Below are 18,776 nucleotides of genomic sequence, written 5' to 3'. Positions count from 1 at the left end.
CTGCCGGCTAGATCAGAGGGGACGCAGGAGAGGGGACGGGGACAAGGGCACACTGCACCTGAGCGAGGGCTGGTCTTGCAGGGCCACGCTGGGGACGAGAGGGCGCACAGGGTCACACACATCAGGGGGATGTAGGAGGGAGCGGCGTGGAGCAGGAGGTCCCCAGGGAGCGGGTGACATTGCAGGTGTTCTGTATTTTGATGCAGCTGCCACAGCACGGCCCTAAATCAGGTTCAAGGGAGTCCCCGGGAGGTGATGGGGTGGTGGGAGATGGCAAGGGGGGAGGCTGTTGGCGAGGGGTCTGTGGGGTGGCTGTCCCGCTGCTGGGGTACGGCTTCCCCCAATGGCTTCAGCCTCCGCCATCAGCCCCTTCCCCGCCGGCCTGGCCAGGTCTGAGCCCAGTGTGGGCCTCCGGCAGCCCCTTGAGGACCCTTCCCCAGGTCCTGCCGGCCTGCGCACGGCTGGAGAGCTGGGGAAGCGGCTCCTGCTCCGCTCTCAGGTCCTTTGTTTTGCTGCAGCGTCCCGGGGAGGAAGGATCTGAGCAGAGAGGCAACAAGAGGAAACGAGTTTCCTGCCCGCTCCCAAACCTGCAGGCAGAAAACAAGGACATCCTGCCGCGGCCAGGCTGGGCAGGGACGGCCGAGCCTGCTGGGAGGGAAGCGTGCTGGGCTGGTTTATTTATGCAGCGCGGAGGCGTTCACGCCACTTTCCTACAGGGACTGCCCCAGGCAAAGCCCTGGCCAGCCTTTGCCCGTGGGTACCATGCCGTGCCCGGCCTGGCCAGCCTGTTCGCGGGGCCGTGGAGGGGGCAATGGAGCTGGGAGCCGGGCTCAGGCGGGGGTGGCGGGGCTGGAGCAAGCGGAGATGAACTCAGGCAGCCAGGAAACGGCTGGAACACACCCCACCGGCTGCTCTTCCAGGTGCACCCTGAGTACGCACAGCTTCCCCCAGCCCAGAGCCACCACCCGGACACCCAGGGCTTCGGGAGCCTGCTGCCCATGGAGGGGACCAGGGTGCCCAGGGGTTTGGGATCCCACTGCCCAGGGAGCAAACGGAGTTGTCCAGAGCTGCACGAGCAGGACGGCTCATGCTGCAGCTCACGGGGCTTGCAGCCCTGCCCCACTGGCATCTCCAGCAGCGTTTCTCAGACTCTCTCCATCCAAGGGCCACCTGAATGAGGCAGGATGACAGCAAAAGCTTGCTCGCTGCCAGCTGAAAGCCTGGCCAAGCTTTGTGTGTTTTCTCATGTCCCGACACCACTCAATTTCTGTGCTGTGTGCGGAGGGACATGGACACAGCCTGTTCTCAGCCTGCAGCCACTTCCAGCTCCTGGGGCTCTGTTCCCTGGCACACTGCAGAGGAGCACTCTGCCACGCTGGTGCACGTCACAACACATGCACACACGCACACAGGTACTCCCTTTCCAACTGCCCTGATGGGGAAACTGAGGCACGATCACATGCATGGTCCCAGTCAGGGCTGGCAGAGAGCAAAGGATTGGGATTCAGAGGGAAAGCCATTTTCTGAGACCCTCTTCTGACCAAAGAAAAAGCTTTTAAATGTTTCTGATTAATTGAGAACTCATTAGGTCCCAGAGCTTTTTGTTCAGATGGATGCTCTCAGGAGGGTCAGGGCCAGTTTCCCGGCTAGCGCGAGGTCCAGGGCCGGGGACAGCCGTGCTGGGCCCTGCCACGATGCCATGAAAGTCTGCAGAACCCCAGACAGCTGAACCACAACATTCCAGCACCAGAAAAGTATCGGGTTTTGGCAAAACTTCCCCTACAACAGCAACAAAAGCCTGGCTGTACCTCCTCCTCACCACCCCATGCAGGGTGATGAGAGGGAAGCTGAATACAAGGGCGCAGTCCCAGGCTGTGGCAATCCCTGATCCTTACCTGCATCCTTACCAGGACCGAGCATCCGGATGGCACGAGAGGAAATGGCCTCAAGTTGCGCCAAGGGAGGTTTAGATTGGACATTAGGAGAAATTTCTTTACTGAAAGAGTGGTCAATCCTTGGAACAGGCTGCCCAGGGACGTGGTGGAGTCACCATCCCTGGAGGTATTTAAAAGACGTGTAGATGAGGCGCTTAGGGACATGGTGTAGTGGGCATGGTGTGTTGGGTTGACGGTTGGACTCGATGATCTTAGAGGTCTTTTCCAACCTTAATGATTCTATGATTCTTTGTCTTTCACCCACGCAGCCACCCACCTGAATATCCACAACCTCACGGTTGCACCTTTACTAACTTGAAGCTCGGCACACGCGCGGGTGCAGCAGGAAAGTCGGCAGGCGCTGCCATTTGCCCCCAAGCCTGGGTTCGGCTGCGGCTGCCGGGGGCTGCCGGCGCAGGCAGGCAGGTGCCACAGCTCGGACCGGTCCTGGGTCGGCGTCCCTGGCCTGGGGTGAAGCCGCTGCGCCGGCGACAGTCGAGATTTGGGAAGTGCTTTTCTCCGTGCCACTCCCCAGATGCAGTTGTGATTTACAGGGGGTTAAATCACCAACCAGCCCTTGTGACTTCTCTGGCCACGTCTTCATATTTGAGATTTGCAGAGTTTCTACAGAAAACCGTGAATGTTAGAAACAAGGACTGTCCCTTGGGTTTAATTCTTCTCGGTCACCAGAGCTTAAAGCTGAGTCTGATCGGTGCAGGGAACAGCTCAACACCTCTTGTTCAAAGGCTGCGGTTCAGTTTTACCCTGGAACTATCTCTGAGCTGCCACAGTTCTGTGCCCCAGCACCAAATTTAGGCAGCCCCAGGTCTGTATTTCCTCAGGGGCACTGGGTTCGAGGCCCCCCCACTGTTTCACAGCTCTGCCCGGGTGCTGGGGTGGCAGCAGTCGCATGGGCAAGGCCTGGCACCTGCAGAGCTGGGGTGACATTGCTTTCCTAAGCTCATTTTTCCTCAACTCCTCCTTTACGTTTTTTTTTCCCTACCTTCACAAGGAGGAAACAAGAATTGCTGTCTGCTGATGGGTGACATTTTTATTGGATGTCCAAGAGCAGGAGCGAGGGACCTGGATGTGCGCCCTTCGTGGAGCTCTGAACCAGGACGTGGGGCATGAGCTCTGTGGCGCAGCCGGCAAGCGGACACGGGTGGGACTTCACTTATTGTGCCAGACTTTGCCTTTCCAGATCTGGATGGAGAAGGCAAGCCGCACGGCTACAGAGGACCCGAGCAATTTCTTTGCCAAGCAGTCAGTGAATCGACAAGAGCAGTGCTATTCTAGACCTGCTTTGGAGACAGAACAAGGGCATGAAATCACCAAGTTCATTACCACAGGATGCCGGAGAGGCCAAGTATGTAAATGGGTTGGAGAGAGATGAAGTCTGTCGGTGGAGGTAGATCCATTAGGGCTATTAAGGTACTTCCACCCGGATGCAGACTCTTTCTCAGGAAGTCCCCAAGCTGCCAACCGGCAGCTGGAAGGGACACCGGGAAGCACATCTTGTTTCTCCTGCTCTTCCCGTGAGTAGTGTTACAGAAGAGCCGGCTGTGGAAAAATACCCGGGGGTTCAGCAGCTGAAAAGGAAAGAAGAAGAAGCAAAAATCCTTGCTAAGGGTGTCAGCATTGAAAGGGGTTGGAGCAGTTAGTGAGGGCAAGCTTTAAGGCGTGAAACTGTCAGGGGTCCCTGTGGGATGGAGGATGGCCCAGACCTCGGCGGCTGAGCGACCGGCGCGCGAAGCAGGCGGGGAAGAAAGCTGGCAAGAAAAGGAGACAAACAGCCTGCTGCTGGGACAAGGGAGGGCTGCCAAAAACCCAGCGGGGCCAGGCCTGGGGAGCCCAGCCAGGGTGAGCGGCACAGGGCTCCTGGCCATGGGTGGGACGAGGGCAGGCGGCGCACGGGGGCCAGGCAGGCTGGGGGGGCGGCTGTGCTGGGGGGGCGGCTGTGCTGGGGGGAGGATGGCGGAGCGGGGAGCTGGACCCCAGCCACCCGCAGGCCCCCAGCCAGCAGTGGTGTTCAGCTCAGGGCAGGGGATCCCCCAACGCCTGGGTGACATGGGCAGGGGATCCCCCTTTCTCCAGGGTGACTATCCCCGAGGTGGGCAGGGAAGGGACATCCCCATCCCCAGGGTGACTGGAGTAGGGGCACCCTGTCCCCAGGGGTAACCAGGACAGGGGATCCCCCATCCTCAGGGTGATCGGGGCAGGGGATCCCTCATCCCCAAGGTGATCAGGGCAGGGGATCCCCCATCCCCAAGGTGATCAGGGCAGGGGATCCCCCATCCCCAGGGGTAACCAAGGCAGGGAATCCCCCATCCCCAGGGTGATCAGGGCGGGGACACCCCTTCCCCAGGGTAACCAGGACAGGGGACCCCCGGGGTGACCAGGGCAGGGGACACCCCTCTTCCCGGGCTCACCGGGACATCCCTTCCCCCCAGGTGACCGGGACAGGGGATATCCCACCCCAGGGGGGGCACGGGGACAGGGACCCCCACTCTCCCGAGGAGAGGGGGGCGGTGGGACCTCCGTGCCAGGGGTGAGCGGGGATCCCGCCGGGGGTGAGCGGCCCGGGGGCGGTGCCCGTCCCGGCCGGGGCCCGGGGGCGATCCCCGCCCGGCCCCGCCCCGCCCCGGCCCGCTCCCGCCCGGCCCCGCTGCCGGCCCGCCCTCGGCCCGGGGCTGCGGCGGGCAGCGCTGCCCGGCGCCGCGGTGCAGCCCAGAGCCGCCGGGCCCGGGAGGGCGGCCCCGCGCGGGGCCCGGCTGCAGCCCAGGCGCCCGGCCGGCAAGGTGAGGGGCGGCGGGGACGGGACGGGACGGGACGGCGGGGTCCGGCCGGCAGCGGCGGCTCCGGCTCCGGGAGCGGCTCCGGCGGCGGCGGCAGGGTGGGGGCTCGTCCCGGCGGCGGCGCCCCGCAGGGCCCCCGGAGCCGCCGCCGCCGCCCGGGGCCCGCCGAGGGGCCGCTCCAGAGCCCCCGCGGCCGCGCCGGGACCGCGGCGGGGTGGGGCGGCCCCGGCATCCCCCGCCTCGGGGACTCCGCCCGGGTGGCACCGGGAGCAGGAGTGGGGCTTCTGCCCGCACCCAGGAGGTGCCTGTACCAGGGCCGGCGGTTCCGGGCCGTCGGGGCCGGGCTGGGCCGCCCACCGCGGCTGGCGGGGGCGGGGAGTGCCCGGAGGGTCTCCTGGGCTGGGGGCGGGCGCCCCGACGTGCGGGGACGTGCAGGGTGCTGCGGGCACACCGGGGTGCTGGGGGTGCTATGGGGCTCCCGGGGGCGCTGGGGACCCGCAAGGTTGGGGTCCTGTTAGGGCTGGGGGTGCTGTGGAGCACCCAAGGGTACAGGGGACCCCCAGGGCTGGGGGTGCTGCAGGCTCCCTGGGGTACTGGGCACCTACAGGGTGGGGGGTGCTGTGCACCCCGGGGTGCTGGGGACCCACAGGGCTGGGGGAGTGGCAAGGCATCCTAGGCTGCTGCAGGTCCCTCTGGGGTGCTGGAGGGCACATGGGGTGCTGCGGAGTGCACATGGGGAACCTGCCATGGGGCTGTGCCCGGCACTGTGCGTGTACCCCGACTGTGCCCGTGCACCCTGGGTGTAAATTTAGCCATTTCATCCCTGAGCGCTTCCTCGCAGCAGGGCGATCCCAGGCCGTTGGGGCTCGTTGCTGACCCCATGTGCTGTCACCAGCCCTGAGGGAGTTGGGGAGGTGGAAGGTGCTGGTGGGCGGCTGTGGCAAAGGTGCAGGACAAGTGGTAGATGTTTTCTAGTGGAGATATAGAAGCCCTATGGAGCTATAGGTGTGACGGGGCACGTAAAGTTGATCCCCATGCGGCTATGTCTGCGTACGGACCGTGCGCCTGTTGTCCAGGTGTTGTGTGAGCTCGGGGTGGTCCCCAAGGTGCTGGAGCGGGTGCAGAGCCCAAGGCCTTCCGACCAACCAGGCCAATGATGACGACAACTCCAGAAATAACAGCCCAGCCCTGAAATGAGGCTGTTGAGAAGATCGAAGCGTTTCCCTTTCCCTCCCTGGGTCAGCGCCAGCACACCCACCCGCATGGGATCCGGCTCCTCTGGGAGCAGCCCCAGCCTGGACGGCATGGCCAAAGTGGCCTGGGTGAGCGGGCACAGGGACAGCAGGTGGCACGGAGCACGGGCCGTCCCCTACAGCCCCAGGGCAGGGGATGAGGACAGGGTAGGTGGCCGGGAAGCTGTGATGAGCCCCGGATACCTCCCGTCCACACCCAGCCTGCAGGGCTGGCGGGTGACACTGCAGGTGACGGGCACGCGTGACGGCTGGGTCCGTGCGAGGAGCCCAAATCCCAGCAGGTCGCTGGCAGCGGAGGAAGCCGTGTGCTTGCTCAGTGGTTTCCCTTTAACTTAGTAACAGCCTCGGCCCCAAGCTTCGGGGCTTATCGCCTGTGCGCAGCTTCGAGGGAAGCGTGCCTGGCCGAGATAAATCAAGTCACGCTGGCCAGGGCTGCTCTGGACTCTGTTCTTCTCACATTCCTCATGACCTCAGTATTTTGGCTCAGGAGGAGAGCCGGGGAGAGCCCTCCCCGTGTCCGGCCCCGGCCACGCCGGTGGAGTGGCTCGGACTGCACAGCGGCGCATGGCTGAGCGGGGGCGGGGGCTGCCCCACTTGTGTCCCTGGCAAGGGAAAGGGCCCAAAGGAGTCCCGAGCTTTAAAAATATCTCCCCCAGGCCTGTCCCCTGCCAGTCTGGGACCCAGAGGGGGGATTGATCCATGGACCACAAGGCCGGGGTTCCCAGGGGGCTGGCTGGGGCTGGGGCAGGGGTGCCGGATGGTACCTGAGCTGTGCTGAGGTGCCCAGGCTGCCCCATCCCTGACACGGCTTTTTATTGTAATTGAGTGGAGCGGCTCCAGTTTTGGCCCCAAGTTTCCTGTGTTGGCATGGGTACGACGGCAAGAGGGGGAAATAGAGGTGCGAGCCCAGGGCGAAGCGTAGCCCTGGCTCCTCAGGGAAGATTGGGTCCCTGCGCATCCTCCTCCTCCTCTCGCTGCCAAGCCTCCCCAGCAGCGCTTCGCTTTGTACCATCCTGCGTTTCTGCGGAAACACTGGGGCTAGAAGCAACGCTTTCATTTCTTCTGAAGGAAGCTGGGATGGTGCGGGTTCCCCCGCCTCCAGCAGCCGGAGGTCCCTGTGCCCAGCCCCAGTGCCCAGGGGAGCAGCCGAAGCTGCCAAAAATCAGCCTTTGGCACCAAAGTGGCCGGCACGGTCTTCCCGGTGGGGACTTCAGCCCAGGTGGAGAGCAACTTCTCTTTGAATCGGTGCCGCGGTGATGGCAGCCGGCTGGGGACAAGGCTGGCTTTGTGCGGCCAGGCCGGCAGGTGCCGGCGGTGGCTGGGCCACGGGTGTGGGGACTTAACCCTCTCGCCACTGCTGCACGCCAGGGCCGTCTGCCTCCATTGCTCATCCTCGCTGGCTCAAATCCAGTCTGCCACTCGCCTCACTGCCCAGCCCAGCAGCCCAGGGGCAGTTCTCACATCACGGGGAGCCCGGAGGGGTTTGCACATCACAGGGACCCTGTCAAGGTTTGCACACTGTGGGGACCCGGCAGGGTTTGCACATCGCAGGGTCCCCAGGGCAATTTGCACGTGGTTGGGAGCCTGCAGGTTTCATCTCCCGGCCTGGCCCTTTGTTTTGGAGCTGGGTAAAGGCAGAAGCTGCTGCCCTGGGTCCAGCCCATCCCGTTGTACCAAAAGTAATGGGGGCTGAGAGCCATGGGGGAGCTGCGGGAGGATCTCCCCCGGCTTTGGGGATGGGCAGTGCAGCCACACGGTTGACAGCAGCTGCTGGCATCAGCTGAAGGGGCAGGACGAGGTGGCAGGGGGGACGAGCAGTGCATCCCCGGGTCAGCGGAGGGGACAGCGGGACAGTGCTGGTGGAAAGGGCACCTTTGCCGCAAGCGGGAGGAGCGGTGCAGGAGACATCCCGGCAGGGGTCCCGGCAGAGGCGGCTTTTCCTGGCGCAGCCCCAGGCAGGACAATACCCGGCCGGGCGGCGGAAGGGAGCTGCCGGCCGCTTCCCCTGAGGAAACGCACCCACTGGCTCCGGCTCCTGTTGCTCTCCCTCTTCCTCCTGTTTGATTCACCGCATGCACGGAGCCCAGCGGGAAGTTTGTCCTGGCCCCGGCACTGTTTAATTACCTGCAGTGCGGGCCGTGCGGAGGAGGAAGCCGGCTGCTTCCTGGGGCCGCAGGGATTAGATGAGGTGGGGGGCGTGCGGACCCTCTTAGGTACAAAGCCGGTGGAAATGGTGGGGTGCTAGCACAGAGCTGGGATGTTCCCAAAGGAGGTGGAAGGGGTGCTGGCACAGAGCTGGGATGTTCCCAAGGGAGGTGGAAGGGGTGCTGGCACAGAGCCGGAATGTTCCCAGGAGAGGTGGAAGGGGTGCTGGCACAAAGCTGGGATGTTCCCAAGGGAGGTGGTAGGGGTGCTGGCACAGAGCTGGGATGTTCCCAAGGGAGGTGGAAGGGGTGCCGGCACAAAGCTGGGATGTTCCCAAGGGAGGTGGTAGGGGTGCCGGCACAGAGCTGGGATGTTCCCAAGGGAGGTGGAAGGGGTGCCGGCACAAAGCCGGGATGTTCCCAAGGGAGGTGGAAGGGGTGCTGGCACAAAGCCGGGATGTTCCCAAGGGAGGTGGAAGGGGTGCTGGCACAAAGCTGGGATATTCCCAAGGGAGGTGGAAGGGGTGCTGGCACAAAGCCGGGATGTTCCCAAGGGAGGTGGTAGGGGTGCCGGCACAAAGCCGGGATGTTCCCAAGGGAGGTGGAAGGGGTGCTGGCACAGAGCTGGGATGTTCCCAAGGGAGGTGGAAGGGGTGCTGGCACAGAGCCGGAATGTTCCCAGGAGAGGTGGAAGGCGTGCCGGCACGAAGCTGGGATGATCCCAAGGGAGGTGGAAGTTGGGATGTGCATCGGCTGCAGATGGGTTGGTAGAGGAGTGGGAGGGCCCCAGATCCGGCCCAGTGGCTGACGGGAAGCGTCTCATCCCTACCCCGCTGGACTCAACCCCTCGACCCCGTGCGCCGGGGCTGGCGGTGGGAGGCTGCCACGTCGCCCGGGTGACCAGCCGGGGCTGGGGGGCAGCAGGCAGCATCGTCGCGGGCAGCGGGTGCGAGCCAGGGGCCAGTGCATCATCCTCAAGCTGGGCCGTGTGATGGGGCGGCCACAGCATCTCTGCTAGAAAAGTTTGGATCCTCCAGTCATCACGGGCTTTGGGATGGATGCAGGTGTTTCTCTGCAGCCAAGGCCGGATCCTGCTCCCTTCTCTGGGCAGCACTGAGCCCCAGCTTCCCTTAGGGCTGTGTCTGAGCTGCCTTTCCTCTGCGGCACGCCTCCTCCCCTGCTTTCTTCTAAAAATAGCCCGGTGCCAAATGCTTTGCCCACCGACAGCTGCACAGCCCCACGGCCACCTGCGCCCTGTGGGCAGGGCCACCACATCCCTGCCACGCAGGGACCCCACGGGTCCCTGGAGGGTGACGCCATGCGCGGCGGCAGTGGGTGCTCCCAGGGTGCTGTTTGCCCCCATCCCGCTCCCACCAGGAGCGCTTCCCACCTGGGCCCCGGCACCCAGATGCTGTGCCAGGTCCCAGCTGGATGCTCACAGCTGGTGGCCCCCCCAGCTCACCCGTGGACCACAGCCGCGTCCCGCTGGCTCTCCTCCAGCACGCCCGTGCCTGGCTCCTGGGAAAACCAGGCTCCCATTTCATTCCCCTCTGCCTCCCGCCATGCCTTATCCTGCATTATCGACAGGGAAAAGCAGCCAGCTCCCTCCTGGGGGTCACCGGCCCTCGAGACACCCCCAAGACGGGGGTGGGCAGCGCAGGGCACGCTGGTCCTGCTCAGCCTGGGCGGCGAGGACGGACATCACACCCAGCGACCAACGGGTGCTGGCAGCTGCCTGTGGTCACGTAGCTTTGCAAAAGCATCGATTCCCTTTATCCAAAGCAAACTTCACTGAGAATCGTGCCCGTAAGGGCTGCAGCCTCTTTTTATTTCTAGCCCGCTCCTCCGGTGCGGCCGAGCTCTGACTCATGACTCTGCACCCTTGGAGCTGGCAGCACAAGCGCTGCGGCCGTCCCAGCCTGGGCTGAAGCATTCCTTAAATGTACAAACAATCCCCAGCCCCGCAGGCGGTGCCGCACTCGCCCGCCCGGCAGCCGGCTCCAGCTTCGGCCCCGCGGCACCAAGGCTGGAGGGAGGGGAGGGGGTCCTGGCGGATGGCGGGGGGTGGCCGCGGGGTGCTCCCCGGGCGGGGGGCAGTGGTTTGCAGCTGCATGGGGCTCACCAGCCCCCAGTTTGCCGGGTTTCGCCAGATGTGGCCCCGTTGTTCTTGCAGGTTGATGGTCCCCTGGTCAGCGGCATCCTGGGGAGAAGATGGCTCAGCCTGCACCCCTGAACCAGAACCTCCCAGGTAAAGGGACCGGGGTTGTCACCGGGCAGGGACGGCGGAAGGGGCATGAGGGGAGTGGCAGGGCTGAACTGTCCCGTCCCATCCTGATGGGTTTCCTCACCCCAGCACCGACCCTGGCACAGAGCGGGTGCCCTGTGACACCCGACGGCACCAAGGGTGTCAGGGACAGGCTCTCTGCCGGGCCCACTGCCAGCAACATCACAGTGGGGAGGGGGGCTGCAGGCTGCAAATCCCAGTATAACCCAGTTGGAAAAGCCTTCCTGTCTCCACCAAATCCCTGCCTAACAGTCGCTGCTCCTCTTGCAGATCTCGGGGGCCCGTTCTTGTACCGGGACCAGGATGATGGGGAGAAGAGCTCGTATTCAGTGGAAACCCCCTACGGCTTCCTCCTGGACCTGGATTTCCTGAAATACGTCGATGACATCGAAAGTGGCCAAACGCTCAAGAAAGTGCCGCTGCCTCGCAGGGCAAAAGGGGCCCGGCAGCCGCCCGGTGCCCTGCGCAGCCCCAGCAGCCACGCCAGCGCCTGGACCTCCACCGAGTCCCTCACCTCCACGGCCAGCGAGGAGGGCAGGACCGCGCTGCTGCTGTCCCCGCACAGCCGGGCACCCCTCGAGCCCCCGAGCAAGCCAACCTCCCACTCCGTCTCGCCGCTGCCACCGGTGCGGCTGCTCCCACCTCCCACCCGTAAGTGCCTTGTGCGAAACCCACGGGTGGAGAAGACCTTGCTGGAGACAAGCAGGAGGCTGGAGCAGGAGCAGGGCCATTTGCAGGATACCAGTGGTTCCTCCCGCGGTGGCCCGACGGGTGCCCCGAGTCAGCCTCCCCCCTGGGTGCCGGTGGGCGCCGAGGGCCAGGCGGGCTGGGGATGGGCGAGCCCCGGCAGCTCGGGGCGCAGCACGCCGGCGGCGGGGCTCAGCGCTGCCCCACTGCAGCACGTGCGGGAGCAGATGGCTGCAGCCCTGCGGCAGCTCCGGGACCTGGAGGAGCAGGTGAAAACCATCCCCCTCCTGGAGTCGCAGATCTGCGAGCTGAAGAGGGAGAAGGCGAAGCTGATTGAGAAGCTGTCGGCAGAGCCCGGCGAGGCTTTTGGCCACCCCCCTGGCTCTGAGGCGGTGGCGGGAGGTGAGGAGCTGCCCCGAGCGGGGCTGGAGAGCGAAGCGGAGCCAGCAAAGGGACGAGCAAGCAAGATCGCGGAGCTAAGGAAGCTGACGGAGAAGCTGGCCGTGCCGGAGCGGGGCGGCAGGGCTTGGCCGGGCAGGAGCCCCAGGGCCACTGAGAGGCCGTGCCGCTCCGTGGCAGTGGGCGAGGACCGGGCCATGACCGATGCTGTCTTCTACTACCGGTCACAGCAGGAGGGTGGTGACGTGCCGGACAGCGGGGCGAGGGAGCGCAGGGACGTGGCCGTCTGGGTGCTGGAGTCCTCGCTGGGGCTGGCCAGCGAGGCAGAGCGGGAGCTGGAGCTGCTGCAGCAGACGGTGGGGCACCAGAAGGAGGTGATCGCCCTGATGGAGGGGCACCTGCAAGAGGCCACGCGGGAGCTGGAGGAGCTGCGGCTAGAGGTGTGCGCCCGCCGGCCCCGCGGGCAGGCAGACAAGGAGGTGATGGCCAAGCCGCAGGTGGCCGAGGCGCTGGTGGAGGCGGCGGTGGCGACACAGAGCCGGGCAGCCGGCGACCACCCAGAGACGGCAGAGGCAGGCGTGGAATGCTGCCCGGCGACCGCCTGCATCGGGGTGGGCTGCCGCCCTGACGGGTGGGACGTGGCGGTCGGCCCCGATTTGGCCGCCAGGTGCGAAGACAAGGGCAGCCAGACCGACGTGGGCAGCTCTGTCCCGGCGGGTGAGGAGACGGAGCCTGGCACGGGCGATGCCCAGAGCAGCCCCTCGGCGCAGGGCGCAGGAGCAATGGGGGGGACGTGCCAGGGCAGCCCAGCCCCCAGGGCAGCCGCGTCAGAGACGACGCACAGTGGCCGGGACCCGTCCCCGGCGCGGGATGGCGGAGCTGCCCTGAGCCCTGCGGCCGGTGAGTTGACAGTGGGGATGACACCAGGGTCTGGGTTGGGACATTCCTGCGGGAAGGGAGAGGGTGGCCCCGCTGGGGACAGCGCCTGCAGGGCCAACGCTACCTGTGTCACAGCAGCTGCCTGCACTCTGCCCATGTCCCTCCCATGCCCGCCCCGGGGTCTAGTGGGTTTGGGGTGCCTGGGCAGCCCCGTGGGGAGGTTCCTGCTCGCTGGCCCCCGACACCCATCTCTCTGCCCCCAGGAGCCCTGAAGTCCATCATGAAGAAGCGGGACGGTCCCCCCCGGAGCGAGGCCGAGGGCAGCAAGAAGAGCCTGCAGTTTGTGGGCGTGCTGAACGGGGAGTACGTGCTGAGCAGCTCCGGCTGCCCCCCTTGGGCCAGCCCCGGCCCCCGGCATCCCCGTCCTGGGCTGTGGCAATGGGGGGCGCGGAGGGGACCAGCTGGGTGCCACTTTGCCACTGAGCATCCTCCCTCTGTGCAGGTACGAGAGTACGTCGAGCGAGGAGGAGGAGGAGGAGGAGGAAGGAGACAGCTCCTCCGAGAAGGCTTCGGCCGACAGCTCCGACAGTGAGGAGCAGGGGGACACTGAAACCTCAGATGAGGAAGCCAGGGAAGGCGAGCGCGAGCCAGGACGGGAGTGCGAGGGGGCCGGTGTGACCCTGCCGGAGCCCCCCGAGGTGAAGGAGAAGTAAGTGCCGATGGGGAAGGCTCCCTCGCCCTGCGCAGCTGGGAGCCACGGGCTGGCACGGGCCCTGCCGACTTGGGGCGTCTGGTTTCGGTGGAGCCAATGGGAAAAACACATTCAGAAACCTCCTGGAGAAACCATTTGGCAGGAAAAAATCCTTCCAGCTTCTTGGGTCTGCTAAGGAAAGGATGAGACTGAGGCCCCAGATGCCTCTTTGCTGGAGAAGATAGTTTGGAGGGGGAAAAAAAAGAAAACAGCAGCCCTTAATGGCATTTTTCAACAAAAGGAAAAAAATTGGCCTAAAAATGGGTAAATCGTGCCTGAGCACGTCCGTATAAGGCTTGGTTCAGCGGGGGTTTGCAGAGGCTGAAGCTGCCAGGGTGCAACCACCAGGCTGGACACTGCACCATAGGAGCTCGTGGAGGCTCGCAGGCATCAGGCAGAGGAGCGAAACCTCCACGGCGGGACTTGGGGTGCCCCTTGCCAGCGCGGCTTTGGTGGGGCAACGCAGCCCCGCGCCGCAGATGCCCCCGTGCTCTCCCCAGGTTCGAGCTGAGCCCCAGGATGCGGGAGGCCTGCCTCATCGTCAAGACCCACCTGGGCCACCCCGGTGCCACCAAGAGCAAAGAGGTGGTGAGTGGGGTGCTGCCGGTGGGAGGGCTTGCCCGGCCCCTGCCGGGGTCCCCCCTGCGGCTGGCCCTCCCCAAAGATGGGCCAGCAAAACCCAGTTCAGCACCTTCCCCCAAAACACAGCCCTTTGCTCCAGGCTTTGTCCCAACACCCGTGTGGACTCAGCTCGGGCCATCCCAGCATGGTTTTGGGGTTTCAGGGTCCTGCCTTCATCCAGTCCCCTCTAGAGCGGGATTTCTGCTCCCCGCCAGGGCTGGCAGCAGAGGGGGTGGGTGCAGGGAGGGTGTTGGGGCAGGGGGGAGCGCGGGGCCATGCAGAGGCTCGGGGGCAGCCATGGCCCCCAGCTCAGCGCCACTCGCCGCCCGCAGCTCGCCAGCAGCAGCCTGGTCCTGCAGGAGTGGTTCCGTCTGTCCAGTCAGAAGTCGTCTGTCCCCGACACGGTCGCCAACCACCTCCTGGCCTTTGCCGAGGTCTCACCGGCTCTCCTGGCCCACGTGGTGAACCTGGCAGATGGGAACGGCAACACGGCCCTGCACTACAGCGTCTCCCACTCCAACTTCCACATCGTGCGGCTGCTGCTGGACACGGGTCAGTGCCCCCCACCCCCAGAAACGTCCCCCTGCCACCATCCCACTCTACCCCAGGTCACATCCTGGCCATGCCAGGTATGGGGGGAGGGCGCTGGCAGCAGAGGGGCAGGGAGAGCTGCCCTGGGCTGTGTCCGTGCAACAGGTGGGGGGGTTTGGGCAGCCACCGCAGCCCTTTGCGAGCCCAGATTTGATGGGGGGGACCCATCAGCAGGTCTGTGCCAGTGGGGCTGTGGGACGGCTTGCAGCACCCTGGGCAGGGTGGGAGCCAGGCACGTGGCTCGGTCCGAGCCTCTCACCAGCCCCGCAGCACCCTGAGCCCCCCGGCTCTGCCCATCCCTGCAGGGGTCTGTAATGTGGACCACCAGAACAAAGCCGGCTACACAGCTCTCATGCTGGCAGCACTGGCGGCCGTCGAGCAGGAAGACGACATGAACGTGGTCAGGAGGCTCTTCAGCATGGGCAATGTCAACGCCAAGGCCAGCCAGGTTGGTGTGGGCTGGGGGCCACCACGTCCTGACCCTCTCCCCCCACCCCAAGCCACAGCCACACTCGGCTCCTCCAAGGGCAGGACTGCAGCTCCAAAACCTGGAGTGGCCAGTACATGGGGAGGGCATCACATTAGGAGCTCCTTCTGCCTGGCATGAGGGCTCTCGGGTCTCACCCACACCTCATCTCCAGCCAGGGAGGTGCTCAGAGACCGTGTGGGCACTGGGGGACGGCAGCGGTCCCTCCCCGGGGCAGTGGGAAGAGCAAGTGGCACAGCCAGGGCAGGAACAGTCTGGCAGCGTCCCTTGCCTTGCAGGCTGGCCAGACAGCGCTGATGCTGGCCGTCAGCCACGGCCGGCAGGAGATGGTGGAAGCCCTGCTCGCCTGCGGAGCCGACGTGAACCTGCAGGACGAGGAGGGCTCAACTGCGCTGATGTGCGCCTGCGAGCACGGCCGCGTGGAGACGGTGAAGCTGCTGCTCGCTCAGCCCACCTGCAACATCTCCATCGTGGACAGCGTAAGCCTCTGCCGCTGGGGCCTGGGCCCACTCGCCCACCCTGCGTCCCGTCCCCAGACCTCTTCCCAACTGCTCTCCCTTCCTTTTTAGGATGGTAACAACGCTGTCGCCATCGCGCTGGAGGCCGGCCACAGCAACATCGCCATGCTCCTCTACGCCCACCTCAATGGCACGAAGGCACAACTGCCCGTGAGTACCGCAGCCCCCCCAGCTCCTGCCACCTGCCCTGTCCCACACAAGGGCCACGGAGGTGGCACCGCACCACTGGCTCAGCTGCATGGTGGGCAGGTGGCCCCGTGGGAGGGGACAGGCCTGTGACACAGGTGATGCTCCCCAGGAAGGGGCTGCAGGGGTGAGAGCAGAGCGTCCCAGGTGCCACATGCTCGGTGCATCCTCAGTAGCAGGGAACCAGCCTGGCTGGCCCTGACCAGGAGTCACTGGAGGGGTCTCTGGTGACATTTCATGACTCTGCTCTCTCTGCAGCAGGGGACATCACCGACAGCCACAAAGAGCCCTGGGAGCCCAAAGAAACCAAATTAGAGTGATCTTCGGATCCAGCTGGGGGCCAGCCGTGTGCCAGCCAGCCACCATCAGCACCAGGCTGTAATTTATGTCCCCTCTCCTGCCACTGCTTGTGTGCCGAATTGCTCTCTGCAGCTGCTTTAATCCTCCTGTCACTAGAGCAGGCGCCGTCCCTGGGCCTCACTCATTCACCTCCGCTGCTGGAAGCAGCCCATGCACAGCCACCTCACTCCACCAAGGGACACAGGAGCCAAGCATCAAGTGACCTCGGGGTGGGAAATGCAGCGAGCAGAAGCCGACCCCATCCCCTCTGCTCCCCACCACGACTGCTGGAGCCGCGCCACCTCGGAGCCATCTGCAAGTCGCTAACTCGCTGAAACAGCAGAAAACAAACCCAGCAGACAAAGCACCTGGTTTCTGTTCTCTCAGCCAGCTCCCGGCAGCTCCAGGAAGGCAGCGGAGCCGGTGACGGGGCGCAGGGCTGCAGGAGGGCGAGCGTCGGCTCCTGGACCCTGCTGTGCTGCGCGGTGCCGGTAGGGAAGCGGTGCTCAGCAGGCAGGTCATGTACAGCGATGGGAGAAGGGACACAAACCAGCTGGTTAACGCTGCCTCAGATGCAGGCTGGGAGCGCTTCCAGACTGAAATACTTGCCCTTCTTTTGTGGCATTTCCTTTCCTGGCTGAAATCTGATTTTTTTCTAGCACATGCACACAAAGCAAAAAAATTATATTGCTTATTCAAAGGATGGAGTTAAACATGAAATCACTCAGTGATTTGATTTGCTCAATGGGAGCAAAACTTCCAGGCACTCAGGGCTGCAGCCGAGCTGACAGAAGGGGGCCGAGAGCCACAAACACATTTAGGGACTGAGACTGCCCAGCCGATACCTCGCATGGGGAGCAGGGACCTTCTCCCAAGGGAAAGATGGCAACATTTCCCATTTCCTAAACATTTCCCATTTTAAACAGTCTCACAGCCATTGACTGTGAAGGCAACCAGAGCCCACAACCACGTCCCTTTGCCCACTTTCCTTCCAAAAAAGGACTGTGATTGAGGATGGCTCCAGGAAAAAAAGATCGGCAAGAAGAGCTCAGAGAGAGCCTAGGGCCCGCGGAGATGGACGTGTATGTCAGAGGATGCGTGTGCGTCTGCGCGAGTGTGTGTGCACCAGGCGGGGGGGGAACAGACCAGGTAAGGACTAAGGACCGGGAGGAAGAAGAAAAAGGCTTTTGCATGTGAAGCCGGCTCCGCTCTCTGAATCCTTCACAAAGGTAATGGGTGTCACAGCCCCCATTTCTGCCCCTTGGCCCAGCCTCCCCCCCCCCTCTTGCCCACACAGGCCTGGTGTGAGCCATACTGTAAGCTGGGAAATGCTCCCCAAGAAACTTGTTCTGGGCAACGCGCTGCTGTCCTCGCAGTGGGCCTGTTTCAGCTTTGCACTGAAGTTAACATAGGATGCTCACAGCCACTCTCTAGTACACTGCTCTGTATGTATTCTGTACTCACTGCTTTGGTTTCACAGGTTTGTTTACTGATCTTTTAATACTGATGTTTATTTTTAAGATATAAATAAAATTTAAAGTAAAATTATTTTGAAATATTACAGCGACCATCAGCAGTCTCCTGCCTCCTTGTCTGGCTCAAGCTAAAACCCCCAGAACAGCTTCAGCCAAGGGACAGCCTGGCACAGCCCTCGCCCCGAGCAGTTGCCCGCACGTTTCAACTCATTCCCGGCAAGTTTATGAACTGGCTACGTCCATCAGTCTGGTTTTCTTCCAGCTGAACTGTCCCAGTCAGGAACCAGACTTGGGTACCCTGGTGTCTTCTGGCCTGTTTCACTCCACAGGACCAAGCGGGATGCTGGTAGCCCTTCGCTACTCCTGGTTCACCCTGGTGCTCTGATACTAAGCTGCATTATTGAAGGGCAATCATCAGACTGAGAGTGGGGATGCAGTCACCTCCCTCCTCACGTGGCCAAGGGCCATGCTGACCCCACCGGGATATTCGGGAAGGGCTACAGCTGCTCTGAGCCAGCCCCGCTGGTTTACCTCTCCCTGGCCACCGACTCACAGCTGATGCCTCCTGTTTTGGTCACTCAGCACAGTCAGGGCTGGCAGCCACCAGAGCAAATGCTCTTCGGTCATTGCTAAAGGTGGGCGGGGAACAAACAGCAGCCAGAGAAGTAAACACCGAGGTGGACTTCTTGCACTCATAGCTAGTTCCTGAGAGCTCTGCTGCGCCACACAGATCAGGGGAGCCCAGACTCGCCCAATGCTCTGAAACTGAAGCACCACCAAAGAAGAATCAAGAACTAGATCAAGCAACAGCACAAGCACATACTGACAGGCTTTCTCGAGAGCACAAGATCCACCTCAGGCTGCCCATGAGCTGACCAGGGCACAACTAACACCCGCAGGAAGGGAAAAAACCACAAACACTCTTTCAACACCAGCCCTAAGAGCCATCCTCACTATCTGCTTAAGCTCAGCAATTTGAACATCTATTCCAGAAGTGCTCTCCTCAGCTTTAAGATACTTAAACCCTCAACTCCACCTACCACTGAAGCACCCCCCTGCGTTAAGCAAGTGCAGGACATTGAAGGATGAAGAACACTCCCATCAGAGACTACAGGATCAGGAGCCGCAGACCCGACTCGGTTCAAACGCACCACAAACCAGTATCATTATTACCTTTACAGTTAGAAAATACCAGTACTTAAAAACCAGCCCTTGAACCGTGACAGTTTTCAGGCTCAGTCCTAATCCTTTCAGCCTTACTTTTACTTTATGTAAGAGCCTAAACCAATAAATCTTTCTAGCTGATTGTGTGGTAGAAGGGAAAGCTGAGGAAGAAAATAAATTGGACTGATTTACTAACTCCTCTAAGGGGAGAGAGACAAGCACTCACTCTCTGTGGGTGACCGCCAGGAAAGACAGCAAGGAGGTGTATG

At 63.2% G+C, this 18,776-nt stretch overlaps 1 protein-coding gene across 6 annotated transcripts; it reads left to right on the top strand.

Moving 5' to 3' along the window:
• The first annotated feature begins 4,641 nt into the window (after window positions 1-4,641).
• On the top strand, window positions 4,642-17,435 carry KANK3 (KN motif and ankyrin repeat domains 3). 6 transcript variants are annotated; one of them, XM_075175355.1, is made up of 11 exons: window positions 4,642-4,732; window positions 10,300-10,374; window positions 10,681-12,396; window positions 12,639-12,738; window positions 12,878-13,084; window positions 13,627-13,711; window positions 14,080-14,299; window positions 14,644-14,786; window positions 15,104-15,304; window positions 15,395-15,493; window positions 15,788-17,435. In XM_075175355.1, the coding sequence occupies exons 2-11, from the start codon at window positions 10,338-10,340 to the stop codon at window positions 15,842-15,844; spliced, it is 2,865 nt and encodes a 954-aa protein (XP_075031456.1). In that variant the 5' UTR covers window positions 4,642-4,732; window positions 10,300-10,337; the 3' UTR covers window positions 15,845-17,435. The 6 variants fall into 6 exon arrangements, with proteins under 6 accessions (XP_075031456.1, XP_075031455.1, XP_075031450.1 ...); XM_075175354.1 differs by having other exon boundaries at window positions 13,627-13,714; window positions 15,791-17,435; XM_075175349.1 differs by having other exon boundaries at window positions 13,627-13,714.
• The last annotated feature ends 1,341 nt before the right edge of the window (window positions 17,436-18,776 follow it).

The sequence above is a fragment of the Calonectris borealis genome, chromosome 28 (assembly GCF_964195595.1).
Source record: "Calonectris borealis chromosome 28, bCalBor7.hap1.2, whole genome shotgun sequence".
Lineage (NCBI taxonomy): Eukaryota > Metazoa > Chordata > Aves > Procellariiformes > Procellariidae > Calonectris > Calonectris borealis.
This window is presented reverse-complemented; position numbering and strand designations above follow the sequence as displayed.

Coding starts and splice junctions, on each gene's coding strand:
- KANK3 (XM_075175349.1), top strand. CDS start 10,338: ATGGCTCAGCCTGCACCCCTGAACCAGAACCTCCCAG. Junction 10,375..10,680: donor CCTGAACCAGAACCTCCCAG/GTAAAGGGACCG, acceptor CTCCTCTTGCAG/ATCTCGGGGGCCCGTTCTTG. Junction 15,305..15,394: donor ACATCTCCATCGTGGACAGC/GTAAGCCTCTGC, acceptor CTTCCTTTTTAG/GATGGTAACAACGCTGTCGC.